The 24,554-nt window shown below is 43.4% G+C and overlaps 1 protein-coding gene across 3 annotated transcripts in view; it reads right to left on the bottom strand.

The window, feature by feature from the left end:
- Positions 1 to 3,543: 3,543 nt before the first annotated feature.
- Positions 3,544 to 24,554, bottom strand: part of spire1a (spire-type actin nucleation factor 1a) — a 28,552-nt gene continuing 7,541 nt past the window's right edge. Inside the window, exons 3-19 of one of the 3 annotated variants that reach the window (XM_084563626.1) lie at positions 16,964 to 17,248; positions 14,794 to 14,919; positions 12,922 to 12,996; positions 12,632 to 12,796; positions 12,417 to 12,503; positions 11,505 to 11,634; positions 9,809 to 9,856; positions 9,354 to 9,508; positions 8,932 to 9,013; positions 8,671 to 8,813; positions 7,659 to 7,682; positions 7,112 to 7,141; positions 6,227 to 6,364; positions 6,041 to 6,111; positions 5,696 to 5,723; positions 5,424 to 5,587; positions 3,544 to 5,337 (exon numbers count right to left, since the gene is read on the bottom strand). In XM_084563626.1, coding sequence (XP_084419752.1) covers positions 5,067 to 5,337; positions 5,424 to 5,587; positions 5,696 to 5,723; positions 6,041 to 6,111; positions 6,227 to 6,364; positions 7,112 to 7,141; positions 7,659 to 7,682; positions 8,671 to 8,813; positions 8,932 to 9,013; positions 9,354 to 9,508; positions 9,809 to 9,856; positions 11,505 to 11,634; positions 12,417 to 12,503; positions 12,632 to 12,796; positions 12,922 to 12,996; positions 14,794 to 14,919; positions 16,964 to 17,248 — 2,022 coding nt within the window. In that variant the 3' untranslated portion in view covers positions 3,544 to 5,066. The remainder of the gene's footprint in view (positions 5,338 to 5,423; positions 5,588 to 5,695; positions 5,724 to 6,040; positions 6,112 to 6,226; positions 6,365 to 7,111; positions 7,142 to 7,658; positions 7,683 to 8,670; positions 8,814 to 8,931; positions 9,014 to 9,353; positions 9,509 to 9,808; positions 9,857 to 11,504; positions 11,635 to 12,416; positions 12,504 to 12,631; positions 12,797 to 12,921; positions 12,997 to 14,793; positions 14,920 to 16,963; positions 17,249 to 24,554) is intronic. The other 2 variants (XM_084563627.1, XM_084563628.1) reach the window with 2 other exon arrangements.

Here is a 24,554-nt window from a genome sequence, read left to right as displayed (position 1 = left end):
AGGCACCTGGGGTGGAACTGAACTGAGAGCCCCCCAGAGATGACGAGAGGCGGTCACAGTCACACAACAAACAGCTGCTCAGGCTCACACGTAATCCAGAAAGCTCTTTCCGCAGATGGCCGCGCTCGTTCGAGGCTAACAAAAAGTGTTAATGCTTTAATTTCCCAGACATTTATACCCGGCATATCACTCTGCGTGGCAGCTCCAGTTAATTTTTTCAGTGACAATTAAACACATGGGGAAAGACGTGTCTGGCTGGGATTTAACTCCACCAGCCCTGCTTGTGTTGTCAAACTGAAAATGAAATTTTCGAGTTAATATTTTGCACTTTATAGATAATAATTAATACATTCCTCCTTGACCCACATGTGTTTATCACAGTTACAGGCTGTATGTAGAGTCTGCGATCAGAGTGCACTTGCTGATGAGAACGATTGGTGACAGAACGTGAACAGGCCCCTGAGGCAAAGTTAAAGTAGCTGCAGCTTCTATTGCGTTGGTGAAATGTTGCAAAGAGGAGCAGCTTTGCTCACACGAAATCATCACATCAAGCCAACATTATTCCAGTTTAGGGGCCTGATTCGTGACTGTGAATTATTCCTGCAAAAGCAAAAACGTGCTTGTTCTGCGTATAATTTTATAGATGTTTAACTTACAGCCCACTGAAAGCAGAATAAAAAGATGTGTCATGTGTTTTTGGACTGATCAAAGCACTGTAAACGGAGAAGTTGTTCAATGGTAGTTTACATTTGATTTATTTCACTGTACATGCAGTTATTGCTAGATTAAGAGAGAATCTTCACAGGCAGCTATTGTGTGTTGACGTGAGGACAAGCGACAGCGCTGCCCTAGAGGAGACGCCGTGGTGACCTGCTGTGCGTAGAAATGATGAGATCTTCTGCAGCGTACGAGGCTAACCTGGAGGTGGTTAGTCACGAGCATCTCCACGCACATGTGGAGTATCTGCGCAAAGCTTTTAATCACTGCAGATTTCTTTAGCTCGTCATACGCTCACTGTTGTGCTAGAGGGCCCTCGTCCTGGTAACGACTACCATGGCAACCTTATTAAGGCCCTAATGGATAATTTGAGGTATGCATACTTGTCTTGAGCTGATCTATTTAAGACACGCATGATGCGCTGCCGTTACTTGCACAATGAGAGACTTTCTCTTTATTTATTTATTTCTTTTTTTCATTTATCATTTCTTATTTTACAATGTCGTGTATTTTGGATACTGATTTCTCTGTGTGTCTTAGAAAGGAACACTGTCATTTATGCGTACCACGGAGTCATAGACTTATTTATTGCTTTGAATCTCTGTACATGTGAAAACAAATGATTTAATAAGTGTGGGAGATTGGCAGCAACGGTGTCTTTGCTCTGCTGACTGGTGCAACTGGTTCTTCAACTGTCAAAAGTCACGCAACCGTCAGACGCGATCAAACGCTGTTGACTTGCTGACTTATTTCACCACATATACATCTGATGAATCCCCAGTAAACTGTTGCATTGTGTTTTCTTTTGCGTGTGGTTGGAGGAGTTTAATACAGTGTGACTGACATGTTGCAACCTCTTGACCCTTCAGGTCACATTCTCTTCATGCAGAACGTCTGGTATGAGCAGCTCCGCATGTAGGTTAAATATCCAGTTACCAGTGGTCCCCCCCCCCCCGAAGGGCTCACTGTTTGTGTGCTATGCAGCCTGCTGCTACAGTAAGTAGACCTTAAGGGGAAGGGATCTGAGATCGGATTTCACTCTTATGTTCTAATCCCTCTCCATTAGCGTGGAAACACTGAAACTTGCCCAGGAGCAGAAACCAACAGGGGATTTCATCACATTCCACATTAGCAAGCGCAGGCTGTCACTTGGCTAAATGGCTCCTTGTTACCGTGGTCCCTCTAAATGCCTCACACTGAAGCCTCTGTCCGTTTATCTGAGCACATTCAATAACAAAAAACACACACATGCTGTGCAGAAAGTGACCCAGCGGAGAGTCTAAAGTGAACCAAATACCCTTGAAAAATGAACTCTTCTAAACGATTTGTCACCCAAAGCAGCGTTTCAGAGCAACACCCAGTGTAAGTGTTTCTTGAGCCGCTGCTAAACACACGGCCGAGTTCAGACTGTCGACTGACTGTGTGTTTGCTTGCTACCTTCCATAGAGACCAGCGTGTGAGGGTCACCCTTCAGGGAGGCTGTGGCCCGGCAGGTTATTTTCAGTGTCTGTTACTAACCCATCGTGGATAGCATTTCATTGCCTATTCTGTGTGTGTGCATACACACAGGAGGTGATTGTGGTTAGATGAACTATATGCGAGAGTAGCATGCATGCTGCAACCGCAGTATAACACCTTTTTTTTTTTTTAAACAGGCCAACTACCAAATGATGAACTCGATTACATTTGAACATTTACTTTACTACGGCCTAAGGTTTAAGCTATACACTGATCAAGCACAACATTATGGCCACCTTCCTAATATTGTGTAGGTCTCCATTGTGCCTCCAAAACTGTTGTGACTCATCAGAGAATGGACATGGGCCTTCTGAGGGTGTCCTGTGGTGTCTGGAAACAAAATGAGGCCTCTGTGGATCAGACTTGTTCCAGTGCATCCCACAGATACTTGATCAGTTTGGGATCTAGTGGATTTGGAGACCAGGTCAACACCTTGTGCTGTTCTTCGTGTTTTTTTTAGTTGTTCCTAAACCGTTTTTGTGTGTGTTTTCTGTGTCAGGCTGCATCCTGCAGGGGGTGGCTGCTGCCATCAAAGAGTGTCATTGCTATGGGGTGGGGGTGCCTGGTCTGGTCTAGGTGAGTGGTACATGTCTAAGTAACATCCACACAAATGCCAGGTCCAAAAGTTTCCCATCAGGACACTGAATTGTCACAGGATGGTCAATATTTCAAGTCAGGGGTCATAATGTTATGCCTGATAGCTGTATATTATATAATAACAATCATAGACCTTTAAATTATTACCTTGAAGTCACACATCATCCTCATTTTAAACGTATTCTGATTAGAGAAAAAACACACGGAAGTTTATTTAGTTTATGAAGGAAACATAAACACATGGTCCTGCACTCCTGCTTTGGAACAGTTTTAAATACTAACGGAGGGCTTTCCCTGGCCTGCAGCTGCACCCCTTGTGTTAATGTGACGGAGGGAAGGATTAACAACCGACACAGCCAACGGTGGAACAGAAATACCAAGAGATTCCATCATCTGTGTGGATTTGTTTTACAAAAGTAGCAATAAGATCAAACTCATGGTGCAGTGGTTAGCACTGTTGCCTGCTGCACGGTCGGTATATTAATTCTCTTACATTATTCTATCACATAAAAATAGCTGCAGTACAGACGGTCTTCCACATGATGTCCCCAAGTGTACAAATTGTTGTAAGGCAAACAAGGATTTTATTTCCACTGCTTCTCTGTCGCCCTCTGCTGTCTAAAACGATTTTATACATAAGTGCTCTGTAAAGAAACAAAATTTAACATGCTTAAAAAAAATGTAATGGAGGAACTGAGTCAAACATAAGAATCATGATGATTTTATTATAATTTCCTTGATAAAAACAAACAGATCACAATACAGCATGCACACATTCCTGACAGAGGTTGGAAACAAAAACAGGTCTGATGGAGTATTTTGTTGGAACATGGCATCGTTGTTTACCAGGCTGGTTAGGCTTTGTGTTGATTTGGTAACAACTGTCATTAAACGCCCTACGAACATGTTGGTGTGTGAGATAAAATGTTCATGACAGCGATACACCTCGGATGCCTACATTCAACTCTAGTGTCCTGTTTTTACTCATCATTCCTTTGTGGGGAAACAACAAGCAGCCATTCACGCACATTTTCATTCATGAGGAACCCTGGGAAATGGCACTGAAACGAATTTAATAACTATAATTAATTAAGACAAAAACCCAACATAAACAGGTCAGATAAAAGTGCTATATGCGATTTAGAGGGGCATCTTAACACCGAGGAGTTTACAAACTATACAACGGAAATAAAATCTCAACAGAACATTAACAGAAACATAATAATAATATTAATAAATGAACGATTTCAAATAAAGAAACTCTAGAGGCAGAAATCTTAAAACATGGTAAAATTATACTTTGACTTGGTTCTTTGTTTTTATATTAAATTTCCTTTTGGAACAATAAAGATATACAGCATGTACACATTCACAAAGCCTACATGTCTGTGCTTCTATAGCCCAGTATGGAGCATGGAAGGCCAAGAAACCAAACCTCGGACGGCCCTAAAATCCCCGCCCCGCCCATTTTGTTTATCGCACATATGTACAACAGATCTATAACTACAAAGGCATTCAGAGAAATTACATTTTGGCACCAGGCACAGAATCGAATATACATTTTTAAACTAAACCCCACCCAGAAAAACAACCCCGCCCCTCAACGTGTCGTCTCAGCAACATGAGATGAACAGCGTATATGCATTGAACCTAGCTTAAACAAAAATGAGAGATGTAACATTTGGCATATTTGTTGCTGGAAGAGTAAGAGAGGGGCAGGGGACTGTTAAAGATCTACCCCGACAGACCTGACAAGGATCTACAGTGCATTTCTGTCAAAAAAGACAATCTGTTGTTCGTCCTGAGTGCTAGAAGTAAACAGGAACTGGAAAACGTAGTGATAGCTAAACTTAAACTTATTGGGAACTATTTACATGATATAACTCAGACTCTTGGCTTTCTGTACCACTTCTGTGATGAAAGTACATCCTTACCTGGTTCAAAGGTGCCATCAGCAGCTCATTTCATCCAACATGCCCTGAATTGTGTGACTGCCACTTACAAAAAAAAATAAAACATGGCTGTCCTTTGTTGTCCGGCAGCTACTACACAGTCCTGACCAACGATAGCATCTTTTCCTGAGCGGGGTTAAGGTGTAAAAACCTTTACTAACTTTAAAAAGGGACGGACTGGCTTCGTGGTTACTTTTTTTTGTTCATCTCCATTCATATTTACATTGCAGAGAATCAGTCTGTGATATAGATTAAGGAGATTTTTTTTATTTCACTGAATGACTACACCTCATTGATGGTGCGCTCCGAGGGCCTGAAGTTGACCGAGCTGGACGACGACATGTAGAAGGATTGGGTTTTGCGATTGAGTCGGGCGCGCTTGGTGGCCACGCACAGGCTGCGCTTGCTGGACGAGATGATCTCCGTGATGAACTTTTTACAGTCTACGCAGACCTCCATGGTGACCCAGTCCTCGGTCAGCCCCCTGGGCAGCTCCAGCTCGTCCGGTGAGTGTCCGTCTTTGCTGCTACTGCTGCTGCCGTGCTTGGAAAACCTGAAAAGAGCATAATAGTGAACATCTATCTCGAGTCGGGAATGCGTCAGTGCCAAATTTAACACGTCAACTCCGCGTGAACCTACTTGTAGACGCTTCTGCGCAGGCTGTGTCGGCTCTGCCCCGACCCGAAGGGGTTCTTTTCTGCCTCAGCTGGAGCAGAAGCTGCACCTGCCTCTTCTTTAGCCATAGCACTGGGGCCCAGAGAGTAGATGGGCAAAGTGGAATAGGGCTTAGACGGCAGCCGCATCTGTGATTTAAAAAAAAAAGACAGAAAAATAATGAAAGCTGCTCTCGTGGTTTATCAAGCCTTTATTGGTGTTCACTCGATGCCTAACAGGTGTCAACAGCCGCCTACCTTTTTCGAACACTGGGAACACACCGGCCTGGAGGAGATTAAAAACAGACAGTTAGATATTACTGAACAGATGCTCTATTTAAAGAGCTCTTCACTAATGAGTGCTTGTGTAAAATTGTCAGGTAAAGTTTAAAAAATTAGCAAATTTGATGCAACTGAACCATTACCCAAAATGCAACTTGATGACAGTCTGATAAATCTAAATCCTTTCTGAATCCAACCCCAGACACTCTCTTTAAAGTCTTTGTCACTTCCAACATTACATATTAATTATTATAAAACTGGCAACCTAATAGTTTTACCGGTCTGGTTTTACTGTGTTCTTGTAATAGTGATTCCATTTACCTTTTGCAGAACTGGCAGGTGTAGGACCAGGTAAATAGGGAGAACTTTTTGGTCCGACACGAAAAGCAAAGCTAGGGAGGGGGGGAAGAGGAGCAACGTGAGCAATGTGAGAAATGCTGTCAGATGCATTCAAAGGAATGTGACAAATGATCGTCTTCGACTGAAAGCAAAACACGCAGCTTCTACCTTTCCTTTCTTGAGAGCGTTGTAGATGTCCTTGTACTGCTGAAACTTCTCCAGCTCGGCCTTGACGAGCACCTGTCTGATGTGCATCACCTCCTCCACCGTCAGAGCCAGACACTCCACCGGGTAACAGAACTCCTCCTGGAGGGGAAACGAGCATCACATCAGCATCACTACGCTAACGTACGCAGAAGAGTAAAAGCATAATCCAGGAACGGGCAACGACAATAAATGAGGGTCCATGCTTCCAGTGAGATGAGCACCGTGTGAGCAGACAGCAGCTGAGTGAGTGACAAAAGATCCAATGCACCAAAACACCAAACATGCCATGAGATGGTGAGTGTGGAAGCACCCGGCTTCTAAGAGAAGCTGACAATGACACTGTGACAATGAAAAGACAGACCTTCCAGGTGATGCAACACACATGCCATGTTGGTGAACCACAGTTTTTCCATATTTCACTATTATTCAGGTTTTCTACTAGCTTAAACTTTTTTTTTAATCTCCTTTTTGTTCCTTTCATTTTATGGCTGCCATCATGTGCCATCACCACACCACGACTCTTTTCCATAAATTCATCTTTAGCATTTGTCAGTGGTTCGCCATCATGTTTCAAGCCGAGGTCACACCTGGAGATGTGCAGCGCCAGAGTGAAAATGTCTCAGGGAACTTGTTTACTCGTTTAGTCTCGGTTGCCGCCGCTAATGTTTGCAGATTTTTTAACCATCCCCCGAGCTATTTTCAGCGCGCCGCAAACACATTCAAACCAGCAGTCACGACACAAGGTCCCATTCATCTAAAACAGGTCTATTGAATTATACGGTATTCTGGACGGTTGCCCCACACACTGTTCTGTGTAATGCAATTTGACGATATGCAGTGACATACCGTGCCCTTAGCGCCACTGGCGGCTTCCACCTGACCAGCAGAGGGAACAGAAACAGGAGCTTATATTCCAAGGAGCTAATAACATGCTGTATGCTCAGTAAAAATGCAATACAGGAGCTCTGTGAATCCATTAGAGGATATTTTCAGCAGCTCAGATTGAACTCCTCACATTGTTTCATAAACTCTCTAACTTCAATGACACGTTCAGCATTAATTCCCTTTTATTTAATATGTGGCATAAGATTTGATTTCACGCCATTCATAAACATGAGCCCAGTGATTGAGAAATCATCTGACGGCATCAATGACAAAAGGAGGAGAGTTCATCGAGACGGCAGACCTCTCCTCACAATTTAGTTTTTTTCTCCTCCATCATCGACACCAGAGACACGCGAGTCTACATGTTACATGTCTCTGCTGGGATTCCCTCTAAACGATCTACGCGCCCCTTAACTTCTGTCCTTTCCTTTCCTTATATTAAAATAAAATCTATAAAAACACAAGAAGAATGGATGGCGATGAATCAACAAGACATTGACCATGTTACCTTGGTGCTGGGGTTGGACGTCAGCTGCAGCATTATATAAAAAAAAAAAAAAAAAGAAAGAAAGGGAAATGACTGCGAATAAGTCTCTGGAACAGGACGGCTAACCAGAGTAAACATGTTAATGAAATATAATAAGATTAACTGAGAGGGACAGCCACAAAGACGGGCTTCTTTAGTTTTATATCAACTAAAGAAGCCCGCCTTCTAATTTTGACATAACAGGAAAAAATGTGAAGCTTCTTGTTCTTGTTTCAGATACAAGGGGAGAGAAAGTTTCATCCTAGAAAACTAGAAATAACCTGGAAACAATGGCTTTTAGCTTTAAAACTATTTGTAAACGTTTAGTGTAAAAAGTAAAATATGAAGCCAAATCAATGGAAGACATCTAATCCAGGGGTTTTCTTCTGATTTGACAACTTTCACCTGGTTGGAACTAAGACTTCTGGTTTGGCGCCAGAGGTCTGGCATTTAAAAAATAAATAAGTAAACAAGTGGTGAGAATAAACCAACCCCATGTAACCCTCTTCATACAGCAGCTTTCCTGTGGTTTCAATTACATCCAACAACCTCACTAGAATCATACGACTAGGACAGAGCTACTCAGAAGACCAGTGACTTCACTGCAAACAAATGAGCAGTCACAGGACGGGAGGAAACTCAGCAGATATAGACAGGGTTGTTTGTGGCCACAGTGACGGGCTCCATTCGTTCAGATCAAAATTTTCTGCTTTTGTCACTTAATTTCTAAGACTTTGATTATTTACATTCCACGCAGACTTTAGTTTGACACGACGTTTGACTCAATGGAAATCCTACTAGCTGTCATATTAAATCTTTGAAATCAACCTTGTCTGTTTTACAGGGGTAGCCACAACTGTGGGAGTAAAATCGATACTTTATTGTTTTCGAATGCAGCAGAGATCTAAAAGATCATCATCAACCTTTGAGGCACGGAGTCATCGGTATTAACGGGTCTGATTCCCACTGTTAAAGACACCTAAAGTTAACCTACCAAAGACTTGGAGCTCTGTCTGGACGGCGCGACGAAAGGCCGGACACTTGTCGGGGCCTCCTTCTCGATAGAGTGCCTCCTCTGTGGCGACTGACGCTTGTCTGGCTGCGGGGTGGCGGAGATGGGTAGGAACTTTGGAGGATCTGCAGGCACGGGACACAAAAAGAAGAATGCATGAGAAGGCTGTCGGTGAGGGAGCCGAGAAAAGTGGGCGAAAAAAAAAACACAATACATGCTTAAGTGTTTAATGTAAGTTCATACCCTTTATCCCCACGACAGACTCAGGAGACGTGTCCTCAATCAAAGACGTGGACATACTGGAGCTACTCTGTGTGGGCTCCTCCTGTAAGCCACAGAATAAAACATGCTGAGTCAGGTGATGGTTCAGAAATTGCAGGGTAAAAGTCTCCCAAGGAATATTATAAAGTTGTCTGCCTTTAAATTAATTTCAGCAGTATTACTTTAGCATGTTTGCGTGTTTGGAAAATTAGCATTGAAGTGATTCATGTTTTCAGAGAAAACAACAAAAACACAAAATACTTCTAGGCTAATCATTTATGTCATTTTCATATCTCGGCTGGAACATGCGCAATTAAACGCATTTCATTAAACTGTCCTCTCGCCGTCACATGGAGGGGACGATCATATTACACAACGAAGGGAAACAGAGTCGGATATCTTACGTCAGATTCAGAGCTGTCCATCTCGGCCAGCGTGGGCGCTCTGAGCAGCCTCTTCCTCTGGCTGAGCGGCAGCGCTCCACCTTGACTGGGTCCCACGGTGCCGCTGGCTAGAGACTGGGTGCTGACTGTCAACTTCCTCTGAGCGTCAGGAGTGTCTGCGGGTCAAAGATTGCATCCGTCAGGAAAGAGGTAAAGACATACTGTAGCATCTGATACACTGAACAGAGTTTTGGCTATGTACAGGATGTACAGGAAGTGAAGCATAAATCCTCCTGAATCTTAATAGCTGTGTAATCCTGTGTAAACTATGGTTGCATTGTCCCTACTACAGAGGTGGTACGGATGAGGATAAACCTCAATCATAGCAATGTTAAGCGATTTTCTCCTCAACCAGTTCGACTAAACGAAGCTGGCTATGCTCACTTTGTTCAGATACTGTGCAAGAAGTGCGTTACCTGTACTGCGGAACAGGTCCTGAGGGGTGCTGATGCTTTTCCCCGCACCTGCAGATGAATTAAGGACATACCGTCAATCAGAGAACACATGTTCTTATATTTTCCTTCCCAACACCAGACTCATACCACAGGGAGGACTCTGGCAGCAACAAGCATCTGTCAGCCAGGTGTGAATTAACAGGATGCTCTGTAACAGTGCTCTACATTCAAGCATAAATAAACGGTGTGTAGCTGGAAAGCACAGAGGGACTACGTGAAGGGAAAAAGACAGAGAGAGAGAGAGAGAGAGAGAGACGATGAGTGCAGCCACAGTGCAAGATGTTATTCTCATACGTCCGCTGGGATCATCCCGTTAGCCGTAAAGCTACGCTCACACCATCATCTGCCGTTCAGATATTTGTCTGAGGTAGGCCTGCTGACACCAGCGTTATGTAATTTTTCACATGAGAGGATTATGGTGACCAGCAGGTCAGACTGGCTGCAGAGGAGGAGTGATGACTCGTAATCTCACATTACTGGCTCGGGCTCAGTGGCAACCACAGACAGAAACTGTGAGCAGCAATACATAACAGGGGCGTTCTCCATTCACAATTTATCTACAATAAATGCTTCGCCGAGTTTGTATTTTCACTTTACCCGTCTGAGACGAGCCCGAACACGCCGGATTAACCGACACTGAAAATGTCACACTCTCTTGAGATTAAGTTGCACTGTGCTGCTGACCCATCTTTTCCCCAGGTACAGGAGGTGTCCAGATCAAAACGGCTGCTGGGTGACGTCAGTGCGTCGCACATACTGATACAAGACGATGACATCAAAACAAGTCGTGTGCGTTTCAAGCAGGAGCTGACCCTAACAATAGCCTGGAATGAAACACGAGGTAGAACAACAGGGTGAACTTTACCTGACGAGTCAAAACTGTACGACATGCTAAGAGGCCGCATGACTGACAGAAATGCCCATGTTTGAGGGAAAATAAACGGAGGCAAATAGGAGAAAAAGAAAAAGTTAAAAATGGACGATGAAGTCAATGGACCATCTACGTTTATAAACAAACAGATTGTTCTTACAGGGCTCTACAATGTGTACAACCTCCTATATGTATGATTATGCAACAGCCGCTTTCGTTGGCTTTCTGAAGCCGCTAACAAGAAGAGTCTTGTGAGAGCAGCTTAAAAAACTGCATGGTATAGACAGATGAAATGTTGATCTGATTAAAGCTTTCTAGCTTTATCTCCAATTGGCTAATCATGATCGCTGCATGCCAAGAAGGATTATCTACCTCATATAGACTGATTGCTACAAAAAGCAGTTTTACATAAACAGGAAAGTTCAAAGACATTTCTCAGTCTCTGCTTCTTCAGCAGCGTCAGTCTAAAGAAAAAAAAAAAAATACACCGAAGGCCCTCGGCTGCAGACTGAGTGATCCTTATTTAAACACTTTGACACTTCTGATTAAGTGAATGGATAAACACAGGAAGAGGGCTGTTAGAGTAAACATGATGGATGCAGTTAATGGTTTATGTCCAGAGTGGATGGGTCAGGGCCATAAAGAGCAGCCGTGCAGTCAGTTAACAGCCACGCTGGGCCAGAGGGAAGAAGAGATTTCTTCTGCTGATACTCATATATCCAGGAGACCACACATAGATTCTTGTTTAATGATCATTTCTGTGTCGGTGGGCGTCTCTCGTCTCACCCAGGCGGCTTCTGCGGATCATGTCGGGTGACACCGGCCTCAGCTTCCTCTCAGCTTTGATGCCTTCCAGCAGACGCTCGTGGAGGCTCCGGGGACGCGGAGGGTGAGGTTTGAGTTTACGGGCCGCGACCTGTCATGACAAGCACATGGGGTGAGAAATAGATTGCCATGGCAACCAGAGTGAGATTTTTTTTTTTTTTTTTTACCTCGCACTTCTGTTACGAAAGAGCACATGATTTTTAAAACTACAGCCACGCAATTATTCATCAAGTTCACGACAATGCAGTGATGCAAGTGTTACTCAGTAATCCTCCTTAACACCCAGTCAATGACAGTACTGTGTATAACAAGTGACACCCAAACATTGATGTCGGTGACTAAGCATTGTTACAGCCGCGCCAACCCAGACGGATTTTCAATGTCAATGACAGTACAATAGATGCATACTGAATACAGTACAGACAATGCAGATTACCGGCTCTGTAAAGGATTTTGTAGGTGCCTTCATATCGCAGGAACTTTTTTCATCATACCTCTAACCATTGTTTTTCATCCCCACTGCAGAAACCGAAAACAATCACAGTTCTTTGAATTCCTTTTCACTCAGACTTCAGGGTATGTACTTTCCCCACAAGAGGCACCTTGAGTACGCATGTCGCATGCTTATGCACATGAATGCAGCGCCAACACCTGCTGTCAAAACAACAGCTCTTACAGAATGGAACTAAACGCTGACAAACGGAACAACGTCGGCTTTATCAGGCTTATATGTGACGTTGTTGTCGAGCAGACATAAGGGACGTCGCTATGCCAGTTGTCGGTCTAGTATTAGGTCACTTCGGGGATCCTACTGAGGTGCAGATGCAAACAGAAGAAAGGTCTCTGTAGCATCTGAAGTTTTCTGCTACTCACAGGGTTGAGAGGAGGTCGTGACCTGATGAAATCAAGGATGATCTCATGTGCGCTCTTCTTTAACTTTGGAGGTATGTCTCCATTCACCTGGAATAGAGAAATACATACAGTCTATGTTGAATACAGCGCAGACACACATGACCGTGGAACAGGAAGTATTATGTATTAACACAATCTCATTCCAGTAACTCTGAGTTCGTTATGTAGAACCTCACCATGACTTTCCGCAGCTTGTAGCGTTTGGAGCGGATGTCATCCATCAACATCTCGTAAGGTGTGAGCTGGTATTCAATCGGCAGTGGGTTGTACTGACGCTCCTGGACCTTCTTCAACTTCACACCGTGTCGCAGATCCCGCATCACCTGCACCCAGAACCGTGCCTGGTAGCGATAAAAAGAGATACGATAGCCGTTACTTTCACGTCATGAAGAATACGATCACAGCAACGCATGGACGCGAGTTTAATCTGGTGGTTCTTGATGCATCGCGTGGACACTCTTCTTACCCAGTCCGCATTTTGCAGCTCATTGAGGTCTTGATTGGACTCCTCCCGAGTCTCACCTTCCATCTTGCGAAGGTTCTAGCCAAGAAACGAGAAAAGAAACACATCAAATGAGGAAAGAAAGCCCCGTCATGGTGTTCAATATGTGCTCCACTGCATTGACGATGCTGGCTAAAATGAACTTGAGGTCACTGGCAAAGTGCCCATATTATTGTTGCAGGCTTGTTAATTAATCGATAGATGCTGTGCCTGTCGATACCCGTCTCGTCCTGTATTGACAGTAAACCAGAGGAAAAATAAATACATCAATAGTCAGCTAATGTCTGTGATTACTGTGTCCGAAAGCTAGTTACTAAAAGTTCTGGGTGATTAGTTCGAATTTTAAATCAGTTAACGACAGCCCTCCTTGTTGATGTATGACCCCTTTCCATAACAAGCTCCGTCAGGTGCCTTTAGTGTTCACAGAAACTGTTAACTGCCACTCTGCTGGGTGTATTTTAAACATGTTGGTACGCTACAGCGTCCGTTTAATTTGCTCTTGCTCCGAGTTCAGTATAGGTTCATCAAAAGTTGAATAAAACATGATCTAATTATAACTCAACGGTAGAGTTTAAGATCAAAGGAAAAGAGCCTTTAGGGGTCTCGGTTGGCCATTTATCATCTGGACATCTATTCAGCCACGCAAATTACTGCCGAAACACATTCCTTCTTCATAAGCATCTTTTTATCCACAGATATAACCTCTCTTCAAATACCCTAATGCATTACATCTAATCTCTCTCTCACTGACAACTAATTTTGGTTTCTATATTGGTCGAAAACTCAGGGGAATCCAAGAGAAGCAGCTGCTACTAACTGTGCTGATAAAAAAAAGAAAAGAAAAAGTGCAAAAGTGAAAGAAACTGAAAGTAAAAACTCAGTGACTAACCTTTAAATTTGTAAGCATGCGCGATGCGTGGTTACTTATTAGCAATTATCCAGTGACATCTACAGGGAGTCCCCTATATTCTGGTTGCCCCATTCCTTCCTGTAAGCTCCTTAAATTGCTGTAATAAGGTTAAACTTGATTCTATAACCGTGTATTACGTAAGATTGTTTGCATGGATGATGTCTGCTGCAGAAGCCCCGCATACTGTGTACACACTGTACTCTTAAACCTCAATTCAATCAGACCAAACAACATCGTATTAGTAGGAGTACAAGAATTTGCCATTGCGAATGTTTTTCCTCCGGCTCCATGATGCACCAGGGTGGGATGTTTCCTCCACTGGCTCAGGCTGCTTATGACATTTTGCAGTGTATATTGCTTAATGGCGTCTCTTTCCCCTGCCGTTTTAATTTATGGCGCAAATTGAAAATAGCAAATCCAAGCACGTTTTCTCCAGTTCCAATACCCCGCTTAAAGACAGAAATCTTCCACTTCGCCAGTGCACAGACACAAGAATCAGGATGCCAGATCACGTCCATGCAGGATTAAATCATGCCAAGTAGCTGAGCTCTTGGTCGGCCAAACAAGCGGGTCAAACAGGGACACCCACACAGTCTCAATCCTTCCCTCCTGTTGCCACTTTGTGGACTGTTCGGTCGTTATTGTGCCGTTTCTGGGCTCCACTCTGGTATTTTCCTTTCTCGGCAACAGAAAGCCTGATGCCCTTACAGATCCTGTTTTCATTCTACACAGCGAACCGGCATACCAAAGCAAAGTGGTAAACCCCAATGATAAGAGAGTTTGGTACTTTCTCACAATCTCCCATCTCCTCTGTGTGCATACTTTTCCAAAATTAGTAATTGTTCATGACTTTTATGTATATATTGTGTGTTTCCACTCGATTGATGAATTACGCTCGCAGATATCAGCTGCCAGACTTTTCTCACCTCCTTAGCACTCTTGATCTTCTCGAGAAAGGTGCGCAGTTCCCTGGCCTCGGCATAGAGAGCCCGACACACCGCCTGGTAATGGTTGGGGGCGTCTGATGGGCTGGGCAGGTGGGACGAACATATCTGGAGAGGGAAAGAAGAGGAAAGGAGAGGGTTATATAAATGGGCACTTATGACATAATCATTAATTAAACATGGCCAATATAAAATGCATACATTAGCATCTTGCATAACTGGTGTATAATTGATTTCTTACAGTATATGATTAAGACAAGAGTGTTTTGTGGCCAATTATTTAATAAATTTTGAAAGGAGAACGGATAGAAACAATTTCCAGTAAAGAGATAAAACTATTCTTCAGTTTGGTGGCCGTGTTAGACTGTAAAGAGAGTATAGGGTGACGTATCCATCTGTTGAAAGCATTGATCATGTCGCTCTAATGCGTACTACCAACTACCAGCCTATAGCGTCAACATCAAAAAGCCAACATGCTCACATGACGAGACGAGATTTTTCCGATCTTAGTCTGGTTGAACACAAAGTATAGCTCGAGCGTGTCATTAGATTTGGAGGATTGTAATGACGTTATGTGAAAACACTGGTCAAATTAAACTGTTAATTGGTTGCACTTGACAGGAAGCCATGGGAACAAGGAAGTTATTACAGTTCATGCTGAATGGGATTCAAACCTTCACTGCAACCCATCCAATATCTCACTGAAGTTTCGTCTCATCTTGAGCTAGAGGAATAGCTAAGATTTTATTGCAATCCATCCACTAGTTGTAAGGATATTTCAGTCTCTAATGGTGCAACAGAAGGACTTGCTGCTCGTGTGGCTAAAAACATGACACCGTGTGAAGCAGAACTATCAACACCGTAAACCTGACTGTCCAGTTGGAGCGACGTTGCATGCCTAGCATCACCTGTCTGCCGTTTAAAGCTCAGACCTGTGAGGTATTCGAGTGTGATTGTGGCGATAATAAAAGGTGCCTGCCGGAGTAAACGCTGTGCTTTCAAATCACCTTTTGTCGAACGAAGGGAGGAACCTGAAGAATTGCATATTTGCATCTTGCGTCTAATGGGCTTGGCCGCAGGAATGTCTGACTTGGCAAATGCTATCTCTGTTTTCACTCTCGATGGGAAATTTCCAGGTGACACCTGAGAGGTCGGAGCAAGTGCACGCTTTAAATATCGCCTCATCGGTTGTTTCCATTGTTTTGACCAAAAACAAGGAAGGAAGGTGAAGCTTCATTTAGTTCAAAAATGAAGAAAAACTGCAGGTTAACTCCGTAATCCGCACATCAGTGTCACGGTCATTGTGTTTGTATTTTTAAGTGTGAAACTGACAGCCCTCCTTTTTTTTTTTTTTTTTTTTTTCCTGAAATCAGGTTTTTGATGAGCCATAATCCCAGTCACATGACGACGAGGGGGCTACAATCTAAAGCCCGGACTGACAGCTCTGGCAAGAAGCTGACAGCTCATGTAACCATCCCTCTGTTCGCTATTCAGCACTTTAAACATCTATTTCTGTCTAAGGGGGTTGCTTTAATAGCCTGTCATCTTTTGTCAACTTTACATCATGGCTGAACCTTCACTGTCCAGACCCACCTCTCCCTGACAGGACAGAAGAGAAGAGCGACGGGGGAGGAGGGCGGCCGAGAATGTGCAGTTACGTAAACCGGCCGTGTCACAGAAACATATTGCAGGGGAAGGATTGTTGAAGGAATTAGGAGGCCGTGGTAAGCACGCAGCGGCAGCAAACAGACGAAACATTTGTTTTCCCGCACAGAGTTCATTATATAGCGGGAATAGGCCGTGACAGTTTCTAAGCCTATTCCCCAAATGCCAGCGTGTTTACACAGCTATGATTAAAAGTCTCATATACAGAAGCTACTTGGGGAATTTACAGCATTTCAGCCACTTGGTGAGCTTGGTGATGTGTGACTGAGCTGCTCTGTTAACAAACCTGATGTTGACATGTTGAAAAGGAAAATGTATGCACGGCCTGATTTGCACTACACCTACATGTGTAATATTCTGTTGTGTTGGACACTTTGTCTGAACAACAGCCATCCACCCATGTATCTATCATCAACCAGCTTCTTTGGAGGACTCATCCGCCGCCGTGCCTTCTAAAAACGAGCCCCCATCCGCTCGTCCAACCTACCATGATGATGTCTCGATAGCACTGGATGCTGCTGACTGCGCCAGCGGAGGCAGCAGCGACTAGGTCCTCCTTCTCCTCCTCCCCTTCTTCCTCCTCCTCCTCGCACTCGTCCTCTTCCTCCGTGGCCTCGTAGCCCTCGTCGGGACAGGGGTCGCACTCCGTCTCCTCGGCGTTGGTCATCATGTCGATCAGGCGCTCCAGTGGCGGGGTGAGTTCGCGCTCCTCATTCTCTTTGAGGCCGTAGTCCAGAGCTTTGTAGATCATGACACCCAGAGAGTCAATTACCTGCAGGGGGGAGGGGGGGATGTTGTAGATTATTATTACCAGAGAATAAAATAAATGTTTTAACAGGCTTTGGTGTCAGATTAAAAGAGTTGTCAGTTCATTTTATACAGATAAAAGCTGCGAGAGGTCTGGGTTGTTCACAATTTGATGTATACATATATATACCCACACAAAAAGGTGATTTTAGCAGAATCAAATGTTCTGCTCATCTACGGTTACTCTGGGAGGTTAAAACAAAATTTAAAGCTCCATTTTGTTTTATTTATTTATTTTTTTTAAACCGACAACCCAGCAGAAGCAAAACAGCAGAATAAAAGACGAAGAGACGAAGAAACAAAAGCGAGAAAGGGCTTATTATGAGGTTGTTCCTGGAAATGTTTGTACCACCTCGCACCTGCCTTGAGTTCTGGGGAAAAGGGTCTTAAATTGATTCAAAGGAGCGGAATCGTTTAGAGCTAGCACGGGTAGTAAAAATGTTCTCATGTCCCATTCAATGAAATTAGTTTTATATGCTGTTAAGTGTTCCAATGTTATGTTCTTTCCACCCGACAGCCTATACTCAATTTTATGTTTTCCCTGCCGCTGCATAATTAAGAGCACACCATCACATCCTCATGAAACGGACAGTTTTATCAGACCCCTGTCTTAGTTAGATAAACAGCCCACAAACTCAATTCACCTGAACGGACAAGAAGACGGTTCATGTCCTCAAACCACATATGACAAGAGGCCCCAGTGTTCCTCCAAAACAACGTGGTTATTACGATCAATCTGGGGATGATTTCATTTCATCACTGGCTTCCACTCATTAATAGGCAGGGCATGACCTATCCCTTTGCAGCCTGTCTAAACTCATCTTAATGTCCCAAACTACCACCAGGCCAGACAGACAGACAAACAGGACAGAGACATTTCTTTCACTGAAATCCAGTTGGCTCGGCTGCGGCGTGTCCTCTCTGGACGACTTAAACCTCTGCACAGCAAAGTGGACCTGAAACACTTCTGGAAACGTCGGGTTGGTTGATATCCAACAAGAAAACAGTGAGAGAGAGAGGAAAAAAAAAAATCATGCAAATAAACCAGTAAATTCTTTCCACTGTTTAAATACCAAATTTTCAACAGTGAGCTCAGATTATTTATTTTTTCTAGTTAGTTCTTTTATTTTTACTTTGGTGTTTATGGTGTTGATTTTCTGTTTCTCATGTGCATTAACACGTTTAATGAAATAGCCTTGAGTCACACGACAGCATGTTCTTTTTCCGAGAGCCGCATTGTTGAAAAAGGGAGGTGGCCCAAACAAAACACAACGTTGATGTGGGTGAAGCCAGTGTTGGCGGGCATGGCTGACTGGATGTGCTTAGGTTAGGTGCCAGGGAACATTACGGCAACTGTCTGTTGAGCGTCTGGGAGTGTTTTACAAAGAAGAGCAGGGTGTTGACTGAGCATGTTAAGATGCATTAACTTCATCGACCGAGGTGAAGAAATTCATTACATAACTGACGTTCCAAATAAAGCCTAAGTGCTGCCCTCTTGTTTGGATTACATTCACTAGGATGTAAAAAAAAAAAAGGAAGCCATTTAACTTTAAAATATCGGCTTTTTGTTAGCCAAGGCAAACGGGATTGTTACATGACACTTAAGGCAGGCTAATGTATTTTAACAAGCACAAGTTAATTCCTTGGTTTATCCTAAAAAGCCCAAATCACCAGATTGGCATGCAATTCAGCTAGTCTGTTCTGTTCTCTGCGTTAAAGCTACAATGCAGACCTCACTTCTGGCACTAAGAGTAAATATTCAACCTTTAATGCCTCTAGTGAATGGCAGTTAATTTTTTATCATCTGGAGCATCAAAATATTTACTTGAAACACTTCCTTGAATCCATTTCCCCCTTCCTGACCGCTAGAGAAGGTGAATTCATAGAACAACGCTCGCATACCAACGTACTCCTAGTTAATGTGGCCTACTTCTATCGCTGTAGCTGCTCCCCTCTTCAGCTGGTGCACCAGAGCAGGTGTCACAGAAAACCGTGTCGTCACAGAAAACTGATTAGGAACTCCACTCTACTGAGAAAACTAGAGATGTACCTGCTCAGCGTTGTGTGAACTCGTTCGGCAAGGGCTTTGACGTGGAAAAAAAATGTTAACTTATATTCAAATTCCTGCAGCATTGCTTTAACCCATTCAGACCGGATCACGCATCTGTGCGTGTTTACCTTTAAGACCGGGTCACGCATCTATGCGTAGTTACCATTAAGACCGGCAAACGCGTCATTTTGAGCGTTGTCGTCTTTTTCGAGGCACATGGCCAATTATATGCACTGTGATTGGCTGAAATATTCTTGGGGTGAGTGACAGAGATGCTTAGGGATTTTTTTTAAACTCATGTGACTAATAAAACGCTTTGTGATTGGTCGAAATAAGCCTACACGTGGAGTATGTTTTGGTCAAAAATGTTAAACACCGTGCTAGCGATCCGTCATGGCTGACTCAAGTGAAGGAAGTGATATTGACGAAGTAATTGGAAAAATAGATCTTTACTGATTTTCAAAATTTTAAAAATGTTTGGTGTTTATTGATTTTTTAAGAAAATGCATTTGAAGATTATGCCCTAGCAAGTCAGTCAAGTTGAAAGCCAAAGAAGTAAGCTGTCAAATGTTTTTTATCTCATGTTTTTATCTGCTACAGAGCCTGAGAAATTAAGGTTTTAGTAAGCGTTGACAGATTTTGAAAAACCTCAGGTTTTGAGAGGGGGTTTACAGAAGAGTATTTAGGCCTGAATGGGTTAAGGTACAAACGCAGTCCTGCACTGGCTGACTTCAACAGGTCTCTGCCTGCGTCTAAAATGGAGAGAAGCAATCATAACACTACTGTATGAACCAGGTACGTTGACCGTTCAGAGTCTTGGGATTCTGGAAAATAAATGTATATTGAAAATGAATAATACAAACCAGAATAAGTGAGGACATTGTTATTTATTCTATATTTTATTATGTCAAAGGAGGATTCAATAAAGTTACTGAATGTGTGTCCTTAAATCCTGTAGCTTCTCTGATATATGGATAAATATTGCGAAGTTCACTTAAAACTACTTGCAGCACCAGTACTATGGAACAGCCTCTCTGGATTTCTCAACACTAACCCACTGATATCACTCTTCCTGGGCAAAGATCAGCTTTGTGATGTTATACTACAATCATTTATCAACCATCATCAGCATGCGCGCTTCATAATCCTGTTCCAGGGCTAATATCCTATTCCTTACTGTTTTATTATATAACCATATAATCCATTTGTAGGGCAACATGCGCTGTAGTGGGCAGAACACACGAGTGACAGGCGGCACAGGAGGAAAATCATGCAAAAGCTTCTTGTTGCACCATGTGTAGTTCTGGAAAAACCCTGCCATGTCCAATCTAAGCAGTTAGACCAGATTTCTAGTTATAGGAAGTCACGAATACAACGACAGGCACTGAGTAGATATAGCCAATAGTTACTGTTTAAATCCAATTTCCTGGCCAAGACAGACATGAGCTATAATAATTAACTCCCCAGTGGTTCAACGATAGCTAGAAGCTCACTGTAATTATCATTAATTAAAGCCCTCAGTACAATAATCTGGTCTGTGTCATCCGTGGTTTAAGCACTCCGAAGCACACATAATGAATGGCAAAACAATACAAGCTTAGGATGAGTAAACAATAGCGTTTAAGAGCGCCACAACTTTGTTCAGTTCTTTCCATTAAAAGGAACGGCAAATGATGTGGCGGAGGAATGGGGAGGAGGCATCTTTGATAACCAGCATCGAGGCTAACTAAAGGGCAGAACAGCAGCGAGAGGAAAAAAAAAACAGCTTGGGTTTTCTGTTACACGTAACAATCTCATTTGAAGACTTGTGACTCAGAGGAATGAGGCGAAGCAGAGGAGGAGCAGAAGGAAGGAAGGAGGGGGGGAACAAGTATGCAGTTGGGAAAGACAGAAAAATCCACAACTGGGGTTTAAGGTGTGGACGGAAATAGTTGGTAGCAAACCACCAACCGAAGCCAGGCTTCATCCAGTAGCGGTTTCCATTACTGAGGCCCTAGACAGCCAAAAGGTGACGTGGGGGCAGCGCCTACATTTTTGGGTTTTGACGAGTCATCCCGGGTGTCAAAGCGAGATGGTATTCCAGGGAATGAATTCAGCCTCGGTGACATGCTCTCCAGTTCAGAAACAGTGTGTGAAATTACAAACATCCTCATGAGTGCGGATCACCAGTCCATTGAGAATGCGGTGCAGACAGCTTCCCCTCGGAGGCTCACGGTTCTCACGGTTCACAAACAAGTAAACATACTCTTGCGTGACATCATCGGACTGGGGAAGAAGCGATTCGCGCTGGTTTTTTTGACAAAGAGTCGTTTCATATTAGACAATCTCTTTTTCCTGTGTCAGAGGCATCGTCTTGAGAATCAGTGACGAATGCGTAGAGAATTTTTTACTCATGAATAACCTTTGTCTGCTGAAGGAGCGGATGAGGTCTTCAGGGCTCTGCTCACAGGTTTCATACGAACGTCTGAGCTGCGTTGCCAGATCTAGTTCACACAGTATGTACAATACAAATGAATATGTTACAGGTTTGAGTAGTTTTTCCACTTAACTTGTAAAAATGGGTAAAGACCGAACACTTCAACGGCCATAGGACCAATCAAAAATAATAAGGAACACATTATTAAGAACATAAGTTTGGTCTCCTCTCTGGCCAAACAGTTAAGACACGCAAGCAAGCAGGTTTGGTCAATGAAGGGAATAACTGATCCCTGGTGAGGCTGAAATTCATGGAGCTTCAGGCTCAGAGGATGTGTGCTAATGTTTGGGAAACCTAACTGTATGTGCTGCTTTCTTGGCTAGAACTTGCTTGGAGAGTTAATTCATTTGAAATATAACTGGTCAATACTTCATCTATCCCCCTGCAAGTTTAATTTATTTTCCACCATATAGCCTTTGATAAACAAAAGCTGGCTCAGACTTTATGGACAAATAATTCTAATGAACAAGAGTAGGTTGAAAAATGTCAACAGATAAATTGGATTTTCATCATCGTCATCATGAAATGACCATGTGCAGTAAACGCCACATCGCAAACTACAGTCTGAAACCCAGCAAGGTCATTTTTTGTGACTTGTCATTATTTTTCTGTCCATTCAGATCATTTTTCAAGTATATGCGTGTGTGAGCTTCACAAAAACAGATTAAAACACTCTCTTAGCGTGCGACTTCTCAAATAGATGAGAAGTGTAAATTTACTAATGCTTATCTAAAGCTACCGGCCTGACATGACTCCTGGATCAGAGTCAACATGATCCTCCTTTTGCCTTTGAAGTGTCAGCCCAAGTCATCACTGTAGCCACTGGAGTTCACCAAAGCAGTCAGATAAGCGGCCTTCGGCATTTGCTGCAGTAGTAGAGCAAAGCCATCACAACACAGACGGTTACGTAACCAGGCCTAAATCCAGAGGCCTTCCACTCCAGGAGAGGATGATCGGCCTCTTCTGGTCTGCAGCATCACTTTAGGAGGTCACGGTGGGACAAAACACTGTGCTGCTCTTTCACATCCCCTGGTCAGAAACCGTTGAGTTTGTCCTCGTCTTTGAAGTCAACTGGAAACTGCTGACACCTGAGAAAAGGTCCCTCAGCTTCACACAGTCACCTCTGACATTACAGGACTAGATGCCAGCATAAAGAAAGAACGCACCTCTAAATAAAAGTAAACATACCGTGAACTACCTAACAAACACGAGAAACCCATAAGATGTCAGGTCAAATAGCCTCACAGACGTGGCAGCTGTTGCAGGCATCAAAAACTCTCTCCAAAAATGACAAACCCATAAAGTCTTGTTGCTTTTACTACAGCTGATAAATGAATAAGTTAATAATAAAAATTGGCTACACAAACAAAACGATTTGTCTTATTCCAAAAAAAAAAAAAACACTCAAGACTTTCCTGCAGCTAAATATCTGTAGCCAAACATTTGATAACTTTAAAGACTTGTCAGACTCAGGAGGCAACTCAATTTGTCTCCAAGACTTAAATAGGTCTAGGTGTTCAATAACTTGCATTCCTGTGGCTTTGTGCTTTGTGTGGATATCCCTGTATAGACAGAAATGTAACCCCAAGGACTGTAGTATGAGCTGCTTTTAGGTGAAGCGGTCAGAGTCACAAAGATCAATTGATTGATTTGGATAAAAGCAGGATGTAACATAATGAGGTCACTGGTACATGTCGGGCACACAGCGATCAAACCGAGTGTCAGTCACTCCGCGGGACTCTGTCTCCGTCTACAAATAAGCACGCAGGCGACCGACCCAAAATATTCTCCCTGTCACGAAAAGACAACCGTAGGCGAGTTCTCCGCGTCTTCGTCCGCAAATGTGCACAGCCTACCGTCAGAACTGACAAGAGAGAGAGACGGTCTTTGTGGAGACAGAGCTCATAGCCTCCGGCGACTGGTGTAAGGGTGGATGGGAGAGACATCCAGCCCCTTCACACACAAACACACACACACACACACACACACACTCTAAACACTGAAGCCTCACATGCAGACACATGCAGCCCCTGTCCAACCAGCTGCAGCGTGGAAGCCACTACTGTACACGACGAGATATGCAATCTCTACGCAATCTGTGCTAAAAAGCCAAATACATACAGCACAGCATGGGCTTAAGTGAGTTTGTGCTACGAAAAATTCAAAAGGAAGGCATATGTTATGTAGTGACAGAAAATAAACTTGCATTAACGGTCACTTTAGTCTATCAGGATCCATTTCAAAATCCAAAGCTTTACCTCAAGTTTAAAGCTGGACAACTAATTGTCGTGGACCCAGAGTGAGCTACAGGGGCTTGGCAAACTAGAGAAACTGCAATTGGATACTACAACTAATCTCACTGTAATCTTCAACTATGGACAAACTAGGTTAAGCTTCTCCTGTAGGGCTACAACAAAAGGTGCACAGAACATCTCGTGTGACTTTTCCTGTAGGAAGGACTTACTGCAAACACCAACAGAGCAGAGGAGGTCTAGTTTTGTTGGCAAAAATCTGCTTTGGATTGTTCTACCACAGGTTCCATAGCGCACATGAGGGAGAGTAGGTCTGCGCTACACAAGCCATGTGATTAGCTCCAGAGACTGGAAGCAGAGGTATGGGTGAGTGGTACTGGCTGGACAGATGGCTGACTCAGTTTCACAAGAGACTGAGACACAACAAACGCACAAGGTCAAACAAAAGCGACAAAAGACTACAGTCAAAATGTGATCAAGTATGACAGCGCTT

The sequence above is a fragment of the Chelon labrosus genome, assembly GCF_963514085.1.
Source record: "Chelon labrosus genome assembly, chromosome: 16".
NCBI classification, from domain to species: domain Eukaryota; kingdom Metazoa; phylum Chordata; class Actinopteri; order Mugiliformes; family Mugilidae; genus Chelon; species Chelon labrosus.
Note: the sequence above shows the minus strand (reverse complement) of the source record. Positions and strands in the feature narration are given on the sequence as shown.